General features: G+C 37.4%; 1 protein-coding gene across 3 annotated transcripts in view; it reads right to left on the reverse strand.

The window, feature by feature from the left end:
- Window positions 1–2,127: 2,127 nt before the first annotated feature.
- Window positions 2,128–20,649, reverse strand: part of chka (choline kinase alpha) — a 28,438-nt gene continuing 9,916 nt past the window's right edge. For all 3 annotated transcript variants that reach the window (XM_044356059.1, XM_044356058.1, XM_044356060.1), the window contains 9 exons: window positions 16,591–16,704; window positions 15,082–15,215; window positions 12,114–12,218; window positions 11,171–11,229; window positions 10,982–11,069; window positions 7,926–8,034; window positions 7,705–7,811; window positions 7,529–7,610; window positions 2,128–6,851 (listed from right to left, as the gene is read on the reverse strand). In XM_044356059.1, coding sequence (XP_044211994.1) covers window positions 6,792–6,851; window positions 7,529–7,610; window positions 7,705–7,811; window positions 7,926–8,034; window positions 10,982–11,069; window positions 11,171–11,229; window positions 12,114–12,218; window positions 15,082–15,215; window positions 16,591–16,704 — 858 coding nt within the window. In that variant the 3' untranslated portion in view covers window positions 2,128–6,791. The remainder of the gene's footprint in view (window positions 6,852–7,528; window positions 7,611–7,704; window positions 7,812–7,925; window positions 8,035–10,981; window positions 11,070–11,170; window positions 11,230–12,113; window positions 12,219–15,081; window positions 15,216–16,590; window positions 16,705–20,649) is intronic.

The raw sequence follows: 20,649 nt of genomic DNA on the forward strand, positions 1-20,649 counted from the left end.
TGCAGGGAACTTGCATGTCCAAACCAAAGTTAATGGCAATCTGTCCAATAGTTGTTGAGACGTTTCATTCAAAATGACAATGTCAACCTCATGGTGGCGCTAGAGGAAAGGTCAGGTAAGTACTTGCTTGTCTCACAGCTCCACCAAGACTTCATCCCCTTTGTCCTGATTTGGATTTTTTTATCCATTCAGGAGTGACATCACAGATGCTTCTTATCTTATCTTATTATCAATCTATGAATTAATATCAGACGTGGCCGTACTGTGGAACTGGTCTACAGGTTATCTCAGTCATTTTTGAAGTGGTGCCACCAGCAACAGACTTTGCTTTATGGTGTATCACGGGTATTTAACTTGCATATTTCCTCATAGGGCAGAGTATAAAGTCAACCACTAATAAACACTTCTGAGTGATTTGGCATAAAGCTGGACTATAATCACACTGTAGATGGTTTATTGTCTCAATCTTCTAAAAGAAGAAAAGATAGAAAGAAAGAAAATTACCATCTTACCAGCTTACCAGCTATCATTTCATTTAAGAAATGAAACACTGGACTCAACAGTTTCTGTCCACTCAAAATGCAAAGTTTTGAGTGCGTTGTACTGGCCTGAACAACGTGAATGAATGGTGTTTTTATCAACAGTGTGACGTTAACTGAGGTGATCTTGTGTATGGATAATGCAATTGGCTGAAGCCTCACTCCATCAGGCCAAGTCTGACTCATTGCTGCCCTCACTGTAACATTTCACCATCTCACTTGTCTCAATGTCCATTATATCAATGAGCATATTCCACATGAATCTGTATTAACGGCTCTGCAGTGTACATCAGTGCTGTCATTATCTCAATGCAAACTCCCAACTACATTTAAACAGGAAGAGTATCCAAGTTTGTAGACATCCTAATGCTTGTCTGAACAAAAAAAACTTGTGATGATTTAGCTGCTTTTGTGGCTAGAAGGCTAAAAGTGTGTTTTTGTTTTTGTTTTGTTTTTATTTTAGGATGACAGTATGGAATCAAAACAAGTAATAAGGAAGTAAAAATTTGGTGTGTGTGGTGTGAAGTGTCGTGATAGACTTAATCAATCAATAAATCAATTGACCTTTATCTGTAAATTATACAGATAGATAAAAGAAATACAGCCATCCCCTTTTGTTGGAGTAACAAGCTAAGTAAATAAGCTAAATAAACTTTTGTAGCCACCAAATATGTGAACCAGACAGAGAAGCTGATCATAAGACACTACAAATATGAACTGTGCATTTGAGACAATTTGAGACTAATACACATGAGAAATAGAAATGAGATGAAAGGCAATAACAAATAAAGTAAGTCATTCAACACCTTAAGATCTCTGCTGGTGCACCTAAAGATAGACCCTCCATCACATGCAACAGCTGGGTTGAGACCGAATGAACATCAGAAACACACATCAGCTGTAAGGGTCATTAAACAGGTGTCAATGGACAGCTGGAGAAAGAAAAAACATTGCTTTAACAGGGCAATTTAGATACTGTTAAATCAACCCATTTGGCCCATTGTATTTCGGTTGTGAGGTGTGGACCTTGACTTGAAACGCAGGAAGTGATGAATCCAAACTAGTTCAACTCATGATGGTGGCTGAACCATTTCCCCCTTTTAACAGATGACCCGTTTCAAGTGCTGCTGGAAATGCTATACATAGAGATTCAATGTACCTTTAAGACCCAACAAAGTGGAAAACATAATTGGAAAATAAATCATTTAAATAATACTTTATTCAACAGGTCTGGTAATTTTCTTGAATGTTTCCTGGAATTAACTATGAAATATAGTACTAGTTTAAGTAAACTAGGAATGTAAAAAAGCTCAATTCAAACTAAGTTAAATATTAATTCATTATTAATTTACTATTGCAATCTGAATTTACCATAGATGTTGAATTGTATGTTTGTTTGTAGACAAATATGTTTGCATGTTTGGCTGACCTGTCTTTAAATTATGCTAGTAATTAATTTTAATTAATTAATTGAAAATGTCTATTTTCTCTATAATTACTACAGAATTACCATGTTCACTATGTTCATATTAACCACGCGTATGCGTCCATGGAGCTGTGAGTGTATATGATATTGAAAAGAAACAAGTTGTTTTCTCTTTAACTTTTATTTGTGCAAAGCAGAAACGTAAATTTACAGCCAAAGTCATTTCTATGCTGCAGCAGTTCACCCAAAACCATTTTATATGACAAAGTATGTATTAATGAGTACATACTGTCACAGAGCATAATGTGTTTTCTTTTTCACAAAAATAAGTGGAATACATTAACACAATGTACATTCTCAAGAATATTTAGAATGACAAAGATACAAGTTTGCCATTCTTTATATTTAGATAATTTATAGCATGACCCTCTATATTTTTGTTAGTGAATATTACATGTATTACATAACAAGTGTTAACAGAAGTGAGGGTGTTTCTTTGTTCTTGACTGGGGACAAATTACATTTTTACTGAAATAACCAATTGGATCAAACTGGTAGTTCTTTTGGTCCAGAGTGTACATGATATTGGAGTAACAAGTATGGAATGTACAGCAGGTACAGATCATGGTGTCCATTTTTTCTGTAACAAATAAAAATAATGGCAACGGACAAGAGAATTGAGTTGGACATAGCGTATAGAGAAAGGTATGGGCAAAAGATATATTTAAAAAATGAAAAACAACTTTCGGAATAAGAAAAAACAAAGTCAGGTTAGGTAGAAAGAAGAAAAAAAATTGCCCTTGTGAAAAGAACAGGTACTAAAATAAAGACTATTGCCTCATGAAGGATGTACCATTAACACTAAATTTTTATAATTGTCCAGTCCAATCCACTAGACATTCTGCTGATCCATCCCTCATTTCATTGCATCTCAAAATAAAGATTAAACTATACATTAAGCACATTCCAAATGAAATATAACATTGAAATATACAAAATACACTTGCATGTAAAATAAAACTAACATTTCAAGAACTTAAATGAGTCATAGTTCAACAGACCCCAAATGATTAAACATGAAAATACTCAAGTACATATTGTTTTTTCGGTCCTTAGATTAAAAGTGCCACAGTAGACATTCAAACACCTCTGGATGGTTCCAGTATCACCAGGTGACTGGTGCAGTGATCAGATGAGTTTTATGATCCAGGTCAGTTCGTTCTGTTCGTGTACACTGTAGATGACTGTGTAGCCATTCTCACAAGAAGTATGAGGTAATGCCTACTGTACACTTAAGAAAATCACAGTCATTTTGGTGGTTTCCACACTAAATCCCAGTGGCTCACAGGTAAACAGGGAATCTACCCTGCTGTATAAATGTGCAACAACCAAACTTGAATAAACATGAATATGCATGTCAACTTTTGAGGTGATTGCACAGCTTTCATCTGTAGCAGCACAGTCACACAGCTGCAGTTATTAATGTATCTTTTCACAGCATTTCAACAATGAATCATACATTTTATGGCAAATAAGGGTCAAATTAAGTGTTTCTAACCAGTATTGTATGATAAGTAAACCAGATGTTGACCAATATCTTTGGTGAAGGAGACAATTTAGATTGACCTTTTGAATTGACCATTCGCTAAACCCCCATTGTCTAATCATAGCTTAGTAACCAATTGTAACTAAGACCAGCAGGTTTGTCAAACTTTGGATTTCATCATGTCCAAGTGATGTGCATGGGGCTGTCAGCAATGCTCAGCATTTAAAAAATATAGAGGGTGGTGTATTATTTTTTTTAGCCTTTCCAAAAAACAAAAACAAAAGCATAAGGAATGCATTGTGTAACGTTAGCTGCAATCATAAGCTTGTCTGGTGCACAAGCGTACTACCTAACTGACAAGACTCACTGAGTGTTACTTCTAAAGCATAGGAACATATTATTTGGTAACTACATTACTTTATGGGATTACAGGTTCCATAACAAAAGCCCCATTCATGACTCCCACTGTATGGAAACCTGTTCTGGATGCTATCAGAATTTAGGCTAATATTAGCAAATAAAATGGCAGAGGGTAAATGTAGTGCACTACATAGTAAATAGGGAGTGATTTTGGACACAGCCATACTGTAGGGTTACATTTTCCAAACACATTAGTTGGTCCTCATTATAAAAGCTTTTTCTCTTTAAATGTTAAAACATACTGGTTGAAAAAACAAGTATGTTAGCTAGCTGTACACTGCAATATGCAAACAATGCTTCTCCTATATTTCCATGTCTTATCATCAACTGGTGGAGATGCTGACTTTTGCCTGGGACATGTAGCTTTAGCCTCAGACTTTTAGCATATTAAGTATGTAGCCATCAAGTGTATATTTAAGACCTCTTCTATGGAATTATCATGTTAAAACAAGTTCACTGGAAACATTAAAAAGTCAGCCTGACACAGCGTTCAGCATTCAGCAAACTAGCTAAGGATAGCTTAATTAGCTAGCTACAGCAACAGTCATTACCATCTTTAAAATCGACAGTCACTGGCTAGAAATGAGAAGCCTACTTTTGTTTATCTCTGGCTGATATCAAGAACCCATTATTTCAAAAATTGCAAAGAATTTTGAGTTGTAAATCTGCCTGTTATTGTAAACTGCATATGTGTGTGAGAATTAAAAGCTGATGTTGTAGGTGTAGTAACAGTAACTAATGGGGTGGGGCTTAGCGAAAGGTCAATTTTGGTCTGATTGTTCTCCACCGGGTACTATACCCTCCCAATATTGAAAATGTGAAAAAAGTGTAGACAATTGATGTCTATCATGGAAAGCTTTGCTGCCATTGTTAGCATTTCGAATCAAGTCTAATAGGCACTACTACTGTAGTGGCAAGCTGATCAACGTTAGCTCATGGTCACTGGTACCAATTAGAGTGAAAAGAGAAATGCTAACAACACCAAAAAGCTGTTTTTCACCAAATGTGAGAAGTGCCAGGCAAGGAAAATAAACTAAAATTCAACATATCTATGTCTCATTTAAAGGCAAAATGAAGGCTGTCCTAGCAGCAGATGATAAATTTGTGTATCTAGGTGTAATAGTACAGTTCTTGAGAGTTTGGCGCACATGTAATAACTTGCCGTGGTGAGGTAGAATTGAGCCGGATGTTTGGATGAGCCGGACAAATTAGTCACAGTTCTCACTCTCACCATTGCTCATTTTAAACAATTTTGAACAATTATCCATCTGCATATGAGAAAGTCTGAAAGCAGAACCAATGAGGTAAGCCTCACGCACACAGGGCACAGTGTTTCTCTATCCCAGTACTGAATTCCTTTGTTAAATGTGCATTAAGTAAGACTTTTATCCCACTAGGGAAGACAATGACCATTATATGAGCCAATGTGTGTCAGGGGTTGAGGTGATTAACACCAATGACTCAGCTCTCAGTAACAAAGAGTGGTCTTGGTCACTGATAGATATGGTTAAAGCAACATTTTACCAAATGCCCCTTTAACAGAGTTGCTACACAGCTGCAGTTGCAACTTATTTGAATCTGTGCAAAATTCAGCTGTGCAGTATGGTCTGCCTGCCTCTGTTGTTATTTTGGATTATGGATACGATGATGAGGCAACTTGGCAGGAGGCACTTGTGCCAGAAAAACAGTGATGTCATCAAAGAATCCATAACCACTATAAGGAACCACAGTGTACTGTGTGAAGTTTTCTTCAATGCTTAATTATGGTCATTTACTGTAGCTCCCTAGTTACAAATAGAGAATTTAGCAACAATTCCTCAGGTTCATAAAGCATAACTGGAAAGTCTTTTTAGCAAAAATCACACAACGCAGATGTAAATAGCCAATATGTAAACTATACTGAGATGGAGATTTACTGTCCCAGTGATCCATATTAATACCATAAATCTACCACATCTCTGTCAGTATAGTTTTAACACGCTTAAGAAAAGCTTGTCGGTGTAATGGCGTTTTTAGCTAGGTAGCCAGGCAAAACCAGACCTAATTGTAAAGGAAATACCTGAAGTTTGATTACTTTGATTTTGATTTGGTGGAGTTTAACACAGAAAAAAGAACCTCAACTGTTCACATACATGGAAATACAACATTATCTGATGCCCTGGCCTGAAGAAAATATCAAATACAGCCGTTTAAAAAAGAAAATAGAACAAATACCAAGTGTGTAATATCTAGAGGTGTAGACATCAATCTGACCTGTTGATCAAGTCATGATTCCACCAGCCAATAAGCCAGCCCATCAGTAACAGATAGGACCAGGTTACTGGCACATTGAGATCTATATATAATATACATAGTTAGCAACTGGCTGCTTAAGTAAGCAGGAACCTACCAAGAGAAGTTCACATTTTGGTTCTTTCCCACAGAGCATTTCCATAAAGGAATGATCAATACATATACATTGATGCAATGTTAACATTTCCAACCCAGCTGTAACCGAAATCCACCTTTCTCCTGCTCAAAACGTAACCCTCATGTTAGTGGTATGGTTCAAACAAGGCAGAAGCAGAGAGCAGTTCTCACCAGTGATGAAGGTTAGTACAAGTCGACGTTTTGTCTTTTTTTTGGCTCTCAGGGAGTTACGCGGTGTAAATTTTGAGCTGCAATGGATTTAGGGGTGTACTTTAAGCACCTAGCCATGTGATCAAGTCTAGGCTTTGGTCAACGCATCACCAACAGTAGCCAGCAAATACTCTCAAGGCAGGGAGTGTAAGTAAAGCATGTGGAATCTTTATCAGCCAGTATGTCCTCCTCCTGCCGTTTGGCTGAACATGTTGTCAATCCATCCAATCATCTCATTCCATTAGACAGCCCAGATCTTCTTCTGCTGGAAGTAGGCATCAAATCTGGCCAAGGCGTACTCCTAGAACACAGTCAAGTAAACATTCATTTATACCTGAATACTCACCACACTGCTGCTGTGAGTTTCTCTTTTTAACAGAAATCCTGTTTTCATTCACTAATAATATCAAATGGCTTCTACCTAGCCGCCTTTTCAATCACTATTAAGCTACCATTAATGAAATTCAACATTTCCTAGCGACCTTTCACAGTAAAAGTGTATCACTATTGAGAGGAATTATGCCCTTTGAGTCACAAAAAGGCTTTTAATGTGAAACATCAGTGAAGGTGTCAAGTGTTATGATGGTAACTTAACAATGACTGAAACAGCCAAGTAGAAGCATTTGGAAAACATTTGTGAATGAAAACAGACCAGACCGTTGGATAATGATGCTATGGAAATGTATACTATGCTAATTAAATGCTAAATAAAGACAATAGGTGAACATCCCTCAAAGGATGTAACATTACTAATATCCAGGAATCTTGTCCAAATGAGTTTTCAATATTACCCAACTTGGAGCATAATGCAAAAGGGGTGAACTGTATCACCTAGAGAGTTGTGACAGAGACAACCTTCCTCAGTCTGTCTCTGTGATATCTTGTCAGGTTGACATGGCAGCCTGACCTCACCACCTCTCATATTAACTGACTTTAACTAACTCAACAAGCATAAAAGTAATTAAATGTAGGACTCACCAGGTATCCAAACTTGATGGTGGAGAGCCGGGCCTGGATGATGGACCACAAGCCCCAAAAGAAGTGGGATGCCAGAGAGAACCTACAGTCAAAATCACATGGACACACGGTTTGTACTTTGTTTACTTTTCTATTGTATTATGTCACCTGACACTGAGTCCTACATCTGAGCTCACCTGTTGACCTCCACATACAGCTCCTCCTTCAGTTTCATTTGGTCCTCCTCACTCAGGTTGTCAAACCCTTGGTCAGACTCACGCAGATAGTTTTCAATGAAGTGGAGCTGTACGGAGACACCACAAGTTTGCAAAAGTCAGCAGTCAATAAATTAAGCCAAAGAAGCAAAAAATATCAAATTGAGTCAGAAGACGAAGTAAGTCACCAATATCATACACACCTGCTGGGCCTTTGAGGGGTAGGCCTGAGCGTTAACTTTGAAGAAAGGAAACTCGTCACAGTTGTAGTCATACATCCATTCACAAAAATGGTTACCAATGTCAAATCCCCTGCAAGGTTAACAGATGGACAGACACAATGACAGAAGAACAATTAGAGATGATGGATGAAAATATCGTTGTATTAAATAACTCAGTGTGTCTTGACAGTTGGGAAGAGTTAGTTTCTACATCCTGTACCACTGTTTTAGCTCCCAAAACAGAAATAATGATGCATCGGTATTTCAAACCCCTTTATTTGATTTTCATTTCAGTTAGCCCTGCCTTTGTTTGAGTATCTTTCCTGCAAAAACACAAGTTATTGTATCACCTGAGGCTGATGGGAACGTCATTCATTTTGCAGGTATTTGGTCACAAAACAAAGCATTGGATGAACTCAAATTTTGGCTGCTGTTGGCCATAAAAGTCAGGGGTCCACCAAAGTGATTCGATTTCATCCTCTGGGAACCATGAATATGTACAAAATTTTGTGCTGACCTATCTTGTAGATGAAAGGATATTTCACTGGATACATTAAAATTTTGACCTCCTGGTGGCGCTAGATGAAAAGTCATGATCACTTAATTCAATAGGATTCAACCTCTGGGCACCATGAATGTCTGTATGTATAAAATGTATAAAATTTCATGGCAATCCATCTTATAGTTGTTGAGATATTTCTGCCTGGACCAAAGTGGTGGCCTGGCTGACTGACTGACAGTGCCATCCCTAGAGCCACACTGCATAGCTAAAATGTATGTGAAAATATATTCATAAAGCAGAAAATGACAAATAAAGGTCTTCTTCTAATAAAAGCTAGTATCAAATAAAGGCCATCAGGTAAATCTTCAGATAAATAAAGGCCTCTATTTGAGAATTTGATTCTTGGAGCAAATACACTACGGTGCATATAGTCATGCCCTAAATCAACATGTTGATTCCAACATTGCTATCAGGAGCCAGGGAACATTTCCAACACAAAGCCTCCCACTGCTCTCTGGGACTAATCTACTTCTGTTTTCACATCTGGCTCATGTCGGTCAATGAGAAAAAAGAATCCAGAGGGTACTTGTCTGTGTGTCCATTTGTGGGCGTGTTCTTCCTGTACATACATGATGGTACATGTGCTCACATGTTAGGCATGTGTGTGCAGAGGGTCACTTGTGTACAGAGGGTCACGTGTTTGCTGTGAAACATATGAGGAGACTTAAAGGGGCCACGCTGAAAGGAGCTGCAGGGGGTGGGAGTATGTGTGTGTTAGTGTGTCTGTGTGAGAGAGAAAGAGAGAGAGCTTTGTCTGAGGGCATCAAGGCCAGTGTGATCTATGCTGTTTCCCATAATTGAGCCACTCAGGAATTCACACACACACAGATACAAACACATTTCAAGCCACTAAAAGGTGCAGAAAATAAGTGATCCTCTTATGTACAATGATATCATTGTATTCCCAGTCTATTCCCAGTTCTATGCGCACCACTGTACGGGAAATCTATTGCACCATCATTTCCATTTGTAACACTGACAGGTCTTTCCATGGCCTCCATCCTGCGTGTTCTCAATGGCCTGCCAAACTCTGGTTACATAACAGCTGCAGTGAATATTTTAACAGAGAGAGGTGGCCATGCATTATGAAATATTGATGGAAGACAGATAAAAGCCAGGCAGCATTCCTTTTCCTCTAGTTTTCCCTCTGATTTTGCTTTCTTACTGGGTCAATATCTAGGTTATCTCTCTCTTTCTCTTTTTCTCTTTCACTCTTCACCTACCCCACCCCTCACTTTCGGGTGCACAGCCAAGGTTTGTTGGTAGGAAAAGAACTGGCAGGGGGATGAAGGACGGTGACGCAGCAGAGGCAGCTGAAGGAGATTTAAACCCCCAACATCAGCAATGCCTGGCAGTCTGCACAGGGCATTTGGATTAGGTTATATGGTGGATCAATTTTACTTTATTTATTAAACTCACTTGTGAAGGTGTCAGAGTTCAAACACTGTTAGCTGAGCTAGACTTTATATTTCAAAAAGAAGAAGTGCAAACCAGACGGGAAATCCTGACAGCACTAAAAATTTCCCTAGAATTTACTAACATACTGCACAAAAATGTAGTCTCACAGTTACAGTTGTCTGATGACAGCTCGCACTGTATTTTCAAAAATCATTTTGGAAGGAGCTCAGGGCCAAAAGGAAATCTTTGGGGAAAAACTATCAGATTAGCTGTGAACTTCCTTCCTTTCGTCATCTAGTTTCATTTCTGTGTTATGATGTGAAGGTTAACTCAGCAAAATACATTCCTCACAGGCCAGATTTTCTCCAATTCTTCCATTTCCCATTAGCTGCTTGTTCTCTGACTTTCACCACTGGGGTACAGAATACAGTTTGCAGTTTAAAATTTAGAAAGAAAATCTTAGTGGTACAAATTCAGTGTTGACATGCCTCTACGGTATGTAATGGCACGGTATGATACCTCTAAAAACAACATTTTAGCTTTAAAAATCAGATAAAGGAAGTCAAGAAAGATGGTTATTTGTTTATAAAAGCCATGTCTTAAAGGATAAAGCTAATATTATTCTACAGTTTTTGATACATTAATGTTTTTGTTTTTTACATCTTTAAAAATATTTCATTTTAAATATGCTAAGTAATTTCCCTAAACAGCTGGGCACTGTAGTTTTTAGCAACCATTATTCAAACAAGAGGAAATGGCGTGTTTGTTGGTGACTATTTTCAGCAGCAGGACAGTGTTTGTGGGATAAACTACGGTGTAGTCTAGAAGAACATGTTACCCAATGCAGCGGTGTGGCTCACTGACATGATTTTAAGAGTTTTTAAACAACAATGAAGCTCTACAGCACAGAGGAACAAGATATATCAGGCTATGAAAACACAGACACTTTCATTCAAATTCATGGTTTGTTTGGGTCTGCACATGTGATTTATTGGCATTTAAGAAAAATGAAGAATATCACCAGATTTATCTTTTAAACCAACGTTGCTGCAGGTGAAATCTGTAGCTGCTAACATACCTGTAGTTGTAGCTGCTGTACTCAAAGTCAATGAGCATCAGCTTCTGTTTGTCTGAGCTCTGGCGGCCCTTCAGAAGCAGGATGTTCCCTGAAAGCAACACACACAAATGTTATTTTTTCTAAATCACTAAAGAGACAAGCAAGTGTCCAGCCTACAGTAAGAGGATATTGGCGTCTGTATGTTTTTACCTTCCTGGCAGTCGTTGTGGCAGAACACCACAGGAGAGTGTGTGGACTCCAGCAGAGACCTGAACATACAGAAAAAGATGTTAGAAGATGATCAATCTGCTGTGTTTAATATGTTCTGGACAAGAGATTTTAGTTCAAGATAAACTGTGTGCATCTTTACATACTGACTACAGTGATCCCTATGCTGGGACAAAATAATATGGATATCACCAAGGAGGCTTCATCTCTGTTTTGCACTTTATTATACAGCTTGCAACTGACTTCAGACCAGGAATAAAAACTTAAGCTGCCACTTTTTTCTTTTTTTTTTAAATCCTGGAATGTGAGAAAAAGTCCTTTAGAGACAACAGATGGTGGTTCCTTTGACTCTGGATTAACGGCTTAAATCCACAGAGCTGCTGGAACAAATAAGTGGTTTGATCCATTTACCTGGCAGTTTGGTTAACGTTCAGAGTAGAAGCCAACCTCCAACAAGGTTTGCATGTTATACTGTTATACATGATTAGAATCACCATAATATATACAGTACATTGAAGGTTGACAGGTTAGTGCTCAGAATAACAACATGTAATTATCCAGGTGCTGATATTTCTGCTTTTCAACATCACGTTCTGGGCTGAATCCCAGTTTTGGAAAAAGGACTGACATGAATTTTATCGTAACATATCAGTGCTTCATTGCACTTGCTCTTTATCTCTACAGTCACTATTTAAAACATGAGCCGGTCAGCACTTTGTAATATTAATGAGACAGTGTCCAGTGTTCCAGTTTGCTGTGTTCTATCAAAAGTTATTACTCAAAGGTTAATCTGCTGTAAACACCATCATAGGACCTACACATTCTGTACATTCTGTTGCATAACACCACAGCTGGAAACACATGTATGTGTTGTGTGCATATCAGCTCTGTGCTGGTGTGTGTGTGTGTGTGTACAGGAACATACTTGAGCATATCCATCTCCTGTGGCAGGTTGTAGCTGAGGAGGCGGTTGAAGCGACGCAGGTGGGACTCTCTGGTGAAATTGAGCCTCATGACTTGGCTCAGGTATCTAGTGAGAGTTACAAACTCACAGTTACTCCACCATTTCCCTCACAGATATTTGTCTTTGATCTGACAAAGTAGTGTGATACACGATGAAGTCAGGATCATGTGAGAGAAACATCATCCTGACTCACTGATAGGCATGATGCCTCATCTTGACAAGCAAAATAGAGTATCAGAGGTTATTAATGGTCTTACTGGAACTACTGCATATTCATTTCCTCTTCTACTAATACAATTACAATAAATATCAGATTACAGTAGTGTGTGAACCAATGAGGTAATACATTATTTAGCATTACTATTACTATTTAGCATTCCTAAGCAGTACACAAACAGTTAATAAATGGTCTATAACATACCATAATGTATTTGCAAACTGATATACTGTATAAGCATATTATAAATGAAAATTTAGCAAAACAGAGTTGTAATAGTATAAAATGCATCTTCATAGGAGACACTAAACACTTAAAATGTCCTTATATCTGTTTACAACCATATTATAGTGCATTATAAAGCATTTATTCAATGTTTATATACTTCTTATGAAAGCTGGACTTAAAGAGTTGTAAAAATTATTGTAAAAATAAAAAAGGTTAATTTAATTATAATCAAATATTAGTTACAGTGGTAGTAATTACTGTAGTTATAAAAGTAGTGGTAGTAGTAATAGCAGTAGCGTTGTAATGGAAGACTCAAAAAAAAGTGGAGGCTGTAGTAGCAGATGCAGTAGTCCTAGAATAAGGCAGTAGTAGTAGTTCTGTGTGTGTGTGTGTCTGTGTGTACAGAGTGTGTACGCAGGTGCAGAGAAGAGGAACAGAGATCTGAATGCGGTTTGTCAGATAAAGTGGTAAGTCAGAAAAAATATTCACATGTTCTCTTTTTTTCTCAAGAACGGCCGAAAATTCCCATAATATTTCTTCAGGAGATTGACTGGTTGTTGATTAACACAAATGAGTAGCAATAGTAGTAGCTTTGATGTTCTCATCATTACCGCCACTATCACTCCATATCTATTTTTATGATAACAACACAGAGATATGACCATATAGTCAGAAGTGAGATTTGTAGAAAATTAGTTCCATTTAACTCTAACAATATCTAAGACTGTGATGCCTTTACTAAAGACATCTCTTCAATCTGAATCGGGCTCTGTGTAGCCGCATCATCACTGACAAGCTTATGACAAGTGTTTCTCAGATATCTCATCGCTCAGAAGGTATATGACAAATGGTGTGATGCATATGAAAACCAGCAGGCCTGAACCATATATCCTTACTGCAGTACACATTATACAGGATACAATATAATAATGCAAATTAACACATTACACTGTTTAAACACATACCATTTGAGAGAGAATGAAAACTAGCTTAGTTCTATTTGTTCAGTACTAAAACAGTCTGAAAAAAGTCATTAGCATAATTTATACTGGTTTAATTAAATTTTGGCTACATACAGAGATAAGAAGAAAACAAGAGAAATTGGAGGAAAATAGCAGGGAGAACTGGAGTCTCTGGTAAGTTCTGAATCAGTCAGAGGCTAAAGTGCAACACAAACCAGCATAGGCACATAGTGTTGTTGCTAGCTAGCTACAGCTAACATCTGTACAGTATGTTTGTTGGTTGTTTGGGATGACTAAACACAGACAGCAAAAACACTCCAATAGTCAAATTTGCACTAGTCATTTTAGGCAAAGTTTGCTTCACTTTCACACATTAAAAGTGAATGTGTGTTCAAACTGAAAGCGATACAAATTCAGGTTTGGACTGGTATAGCATACAAGATGAATTAAGCTAGCATGCATTTTGCGTGGGTTTTCAACTAACTTTAAAGTGAGTGAAGAAGGCAATAAAAACTGCACTAAATAGCAATTTATGAAAAAACAAATACATCTGCTATTTTAAACAATTTAGTATGGTGGTGATGCTTCTTTGATTCTTTCTTGTTTTAAATGAAACTACACATTTAAAGGTTAATATATCTGGTTAAATTAGGTAATTTCTTGTAACTGTGCACATTATATTACGTAACTTTTTGAAGTGCTTTTTAAATTTTGTTCAGTCCTGATTACCAGCACCGATCATTCTAAACAATGATGATCTAAGAGAAAAAGAAAATCCTGTATGTCATAAAAGTAGTCATTTCTCTTTTGAATTGAATGTCACTTAGCAAAGATAAAATCATTTAACAGCCTGAGTCCACTTGCTGTTTGCCCACTAAACTTCACATGGAGCTTAAGGACTCTAGCATCTGTGCTTCACAATCAGTTGAGGAGTTTAACACACCCAAAACTGTGTTCTAGCTTCTCTGACATGTCTAAAAAAAGGTCAGTCACCTCTATGAAATGGCTAAAGCAGCATGTGAATTTTCACTTTAATAAATTATTACACAGTAGCCCTTTCTTTCTACGTTTCTTTTCTGTCATCAGCCTTTACAAAATGAACACGTCAGTCACACGGCTGGACAAATGACTCATGTTTGTGAAACATAATCCAGGTGGTGATAAACAAGTATTTACGCCCTTACGGTAAAGAAAAGTGGAACAGGACCATGGACTTTATCACCACATGCTGACAAACATTGTGCAACGTAATCCTTATAAACATCCGACAATAACATTTGAAAGCAATTCAAACGGAAGTGTATCATGATAACCTGACCGCCAACTCATTACTTATCAATAAGTAATCAGTGACATCATGTGTTATCTTCCGATTCAGAAACTTGATACTGGCACAGTGTTTAATCTTCTTCTCTCACTGGTATTAGCCAGAGAGGAGACAGAATGATCTTGGGAATATCACTAAAAATGAGACAGTACATTAGATGGGGCAGGTCAAGACAATGAGATTTTCTTGACTTACTTGTCCATGGTTCCAAACAGCCACTTGGGTTCCTTGTTGAAAGGCATCCTCATTGCATGAAACTTGGCCATCTTCTCTGCAACCTCCGCTGAGATACTGGGGTCACTTAACTCACAGGTGTCCAGTTTACGGCTCTGTTAACAGGATATTGTCACTGGTTATTTTATTCATAACCATTATTTTTTATGAATAGTGAAGTGTCTTAGTAGCCCAAATCACAATATGCCGTAGCAAAGAAAAATACACATTCACAATTTACCCTGAAATGAATCCACATCAAAATCCTGAGAAATCTTGAGTCACCAACATTGTTGAACTCAGCTGGGTCGGCAAACATGAATCGGTTATGTACAGTTTACTGACGTTATGAAATCCTCCGGGAAGTCCCGGTATTTAAGTTCAATCAGTCAAAGTTCAATCAGCTTTTTGTTCTTGCTGTACATCCATGTTTAAAGAACATGAATGTCTTGAATGACGTGTGGCTGGTCAGTTCAATGGTAGAAGTCATTACTTTCTTCCATATGTAAAATTAATTGTTTAACACAGTCCTGTTTAGATACTGAAGAGCAGATGTTTTATGGTTTATTAGTTCTTTCTGAACATTGATCAATAATGCACCATTGAATAGTACACCTCACACACACACTATATTATATCATTCTTTCCCAAGCTGTCAGTGCTAAATTTTAACCAATGCTTCTCCATGCCTAATTCAAATCCTAACCCTAAATACAAATAATTTTACTAATATTTTTTTGACGGCTTATTTTGAGAAATATAAACGCTTATTTCTAAAAAACTTTTTTTTCGTTAAACAAAAGAGCTCACATCTTAAAGCCCCACATATTTTGGTTTCACATCATGTTTTTTCTCTGCACATTTACTGTTCAGGACATTATTTATTAAAAATTGAACACTCAAAAAACTATGCTGCACTATCAGGTTTAATTTGACTGACACCATAAGCAAAAAACCCCCCACGGCATTTTGATTAAAATATTGCTGAACTGTGATTGGTGGACAGAAATGCATGACATTCTCTCATGTGAAATAACCAAAACTGTTCTTACTCATGCAGAAAATTTTATGTTCTTATAGGACCTTGTTGTTCATTTTAAGAAGCTGACTGAGAATAGATTTTCAGGTAGCTCTGTCTAATTAATAAAATTGGCAAAAATGTATAATAAATCAACATCTGTCAGATCAAAGAGAAAGCAAACAAGATATATAATTGACCAGACATTTGGTTACTTGACAGTTATCCGGTGCTGTCGACACATTTTGGCCAATACCGAGTCCTAAAAACAGCAAGAACATACACTACGATACCGCAACTAATTTAAAAAATGATTCAATAAAATTGATTGAATTGTCTGCTTGTCTTAACTAGGTTAAACTAAGGTCTTCATAATTAAGGTGTTCCGATTATTCGGTGTACCTTTTTTAAACTGATCACAAAAGTAAATATATACAAACCCATGTGCATATGAACAACAACAGGTAACTTACGGGAACATACTGCTCCAGTCGGCCCTGAGGGAAAATGCCGTAGAGTTTAGGTCCCAACTCCCTCTCGGCCAAGATCGCAAACATCACACTCTCCAGTACCATGGCCTCTGCCCCCTAAAAACACACACACACAACAGTAAGAAACCTAACAGCAAAACATTTAAAGTATGTGCCCTCACCATCACCACTACCCATCAGTGCTGTAAAATGCAACAGGAACAGCATGGCAAATGAGACAAAGAGCTTTTCCTCATCACAGTTTCTGAAAACATGAAAGTTGGAGTGAGATGGGTTGAGAGTAGTGAAGGAAACAATTCTTCTGTTGGCACCTTTCAGACATGGAGGCTGTAACAGTGCTTGGTTCATGTTCAAGATGATATGACCTTTACGGATAGAGAAACTGTCACAAGATAAGGAAGATCTTTCATTCTTCATCAAAGGTCATATGACGTAGATATGTTGTGTTTTAGTGTGCTTCTCCACGCATCTCCCATTGGCTTCAATAGAGCTAGCGCCAAAGTCTGTCACCAAGCAGAGCATTACAACGTTGGTATTCTGACGTAATGACCCTTCCTTCTTTTACCGTTTCCTTGAAAGCAGTTAACATGAATAAAAATACAGCAAGACTTAGCTGGTAATTTGACAAGTGGAATTTTCCACAGGGGATTTTTAAAATATTTTGCCCTGTAGCACACACAAAAACAAATTCAGTGGCACCATTTCTTAAAGAATATGTAAGTTGCATGAGAAAAGGTAATTTGGTGTTAGTGTTAATAGCAATGTATGAGAGTCACATACATTTTTAAGGTATCTAAGCAGGCAAACTGCCAGGGCAACTTTAACAGAAAAAGGATTAAAGATCTGACATGTAAAAATGTCAGAACATTAAAAAGGTAAAGTCCATGTCTGAGAGGGGCTTCAGTGGAAATCAGGGGGAGGAGGAGAAGGGTGGGAGAGTTGAAATGAGGAGAAATTCTGTGTTTAGGGTTAGATGGGTTTGCCTTTCAGAGCAGTGAGGAGAACACAAGAGGTAGATTAAAACTTCCAGGAAGAGTTGGCCCACTCAGAGCACCAGTCACTGTTGAAGCAGCTGAAGCAGAGAAGACGGCCTTGTCTTTCCTCCTTTATCTTAGAGACACACAAAACTCACACACCAACACACGTAGCCTGAAGCACAACAGGGGCCAATGTTAACAGGGAACCTTCTCTCATACCAACACAAACAAGTTCAAGAGCCTGAAAGACTGATGCTGTGTGCTGGCTTCTGACCGACTTCATTTAGCTTCTCTCTATTGTGTAGAGAGGACAGAAGACTGGGCTTCAAACCAAGTAGGCAGGAGGTCGTTAGCAGGGGAGAGGGATTGTTGGCAGAGCAAAGCTCACAACATGAACTGGTCCAGCGCTCAGTATACAGCTGATTCACCTAAATAAACCTTAACTATTAATAAACTAATAAAAGATTAATGAAGTTATTACATCTGCTCTTCCGGATGGCAACTTAAACACAGCAACTTAGCAAGACTAAATTATCACTAATTAGTTTCTAGATTCAAATTAATACTAGTCTGAAGCTAGTTAGTTAGCAGGATCTAGCTAGCTAGCAATAAAGTTCTTTCTCTTACATTTTTATTCATATACTGACTAGACTTCCTTTTCTCAGTACCCTTGCCAGTTAGAAAAAGGGCTTTCTGAAAAAGTGGTTCTTCTTGTTTCAACTCAAACAATAAGGAAATGACTGCTTTCAGCAGGAAATGAAACTCTAATCCGCAAAAAAAACTCAAATTGCTCCATGTGGTAGAATCTCAGAACATTCATTCATGCCAAAAAACACCTTTTACATTAAAATAACTTTCATGTATCATGAATATTTGAAATAACCTGAGTCTACATGTAGTGGCAAATGTAAGGGCTGTAGTTAATATGAACGATTCCGCTAATGTCACAATGCTAATCAAATGTTCATAAACAGCTTTTGCAAAACAGTTTGCGCATTAAATTCATTCACTTTCAGGTTGCTGTAAATGCAAATGTGAAATGTCTGATGAAGGTCACTCGACCAAAACATAGCTTCGGAATAAATGTAAGTGTTTATTATTTATTAAGTGTGCAGGAGTTACACCTGTCTGTCTACAGGTGCTTTTACTGGTACAGCCACAACAAAATTTTCATAGGAGATGGAGTTTTCCGGCTCATGCTGCAATCTATTTTCATTTAAATGTGACCCTAAATGGTTGCAGTAAAAAGCAGTATAACATATTGTTAAGTTAAACCTATTAAGTGAAAATCCTTCAGATAAATTTCTGCAGAGACAGAGATTTGGATCTGAACACTGGGCCTCGAGCCAGGGAATGTGTTTCACACTGATTGTCCCGCAGGAAGCCAACTTAAAGGAAACAATACTGCCCGCTTAGTGGCCTCCTAGATGTTACTTTGAATCATGGTGCAAACATGTTTCTCAAAACATAACTCACCACTTACAGAGAAGCTCGACACTGAACTCTGAACTGAACTTGAAAGATGCTAGTGTCTAATTATATACATAACACTTTAAATAGAAGTTGAAAATTCAAATTCAATTTCAGTTTTCAGCAATTACTTTTATGCAGAGTACAAAGATGTAAAATATGAAACCAGACAAGGTTGATAAAGAATTCCGAGGTGGTTTTTTGAAGAGATAAAGTGCTAAACATTTTATTGTTGTGACTACTCAAACAGCCTACTTGTAACAAGCTGCCAAAAACAGGCAAGTTGTCTCTTCCATCATTCTCAGAAAAATGTTGCAATTTGTGTTCCTTCTTATATCTCAAAGAAAATGATTGACAATAGGACTGCAAAGAACAATAATTTTTTCTTACTGAATAAATATGCAGATTATTTTCCTTACTGATTAAGTAATTGCTTAGTCTAAATGTCAGAAAATGGTTTTAAAAAAACACCCATCAAAATTTCCTAAAGCCTAATGTAGCATCTTAAAATTGTTTGTTTTGTCTGACCAGTAGACCAAAAAATATTCAGCTTAGTATTGCATAAGAAATATAAAAGCTATAAATCAATAAATTTGAGAAGCTGCAACCAGAATTTTTGGGGCATTTTTGGGACTTAGGACTTAAACGATTAATTACATATCACAGTTTTTGCAGATTTTTTTCTGTGAGGTGACTGATCTGCAAAGAACCTGCACTTTCATATTCCATTAGATTTATGAGCTCACTAACGGGAACTCCGTCGATTTTACAGATCGAAGTGTGTTTTCAGGTGTTGGAGAGTACCACTGCATCTGTGAAAAAAGTACAAAGCCTTTTGTGGCTCCAGATGTAGCTGCATGAAGTTTGATTTTTAAAAAATGCCTCAAGTGATGTCACTTGAGTCAGCAATGGTTCACTCATCTCTGGTTGAGACTTCCAGCTCCAGGCTACATTAGCTGCATTGTATTGCTAATGTAGGTGGCAGATTTTGCCAAAGAAGAAGAAAGCATGGAATAAAAAAGATGATATCTCTGGTCACGCTGCATCAATTTTGATCTTTTTTGTTTTAAAACTGTTCATCATGACTCCAACAATGTTATATGAGTGCAATATTAAATCAATGGAGTGTTCTTTTAAGAAGAGGCTTTAAAAAAAAAATCTGTCCAAGACTATTGGCAACGATCACATTAACATCTAGACATTTTGTTTAGCAGATTACAACTAGATCAAGTAATGTTTAATCTTAACAAAATTGTTTGAAGCACAGAACAATCTATCTTTTTCTTACATCAGCATAATGTTAATAACAGAGGGATGCCGTGCCGACTTTAGAAACGCTTTCACATCTTGAGCAAACAAACTCAATATCCACCTCCTGCACATTGTGCAGCACATTCTGCCTCATTCCCAGAGCATTTGTTCAGAGAAAACTCCCCACCGTTATGTAATGCCTTATCTGCAGAGTGCTGATCACATGCCGTTTCAAATCCCCAATGTGAATTATCCACATTACCATAATCATCTTGACACATACTGCCAGACAACAGGCCAGCTGGCGGTCTGTGTGTAACACAGAGCAAAGACTCAAACTCCA

Source organism: Thunnus albacares, chromosome 7 (genome assembly GCF_914725855.1).
Source record: "Thunnus albacares chromosome 7, fThuAlb1.1, whole genome shotgun sequence".
NCBI classification, from domain to species: Eukaryota; Metazoa; Chordata; class Actinopteri; order Scombriformes; family Scombridae; genus Thunnus; species Thunnus albacares.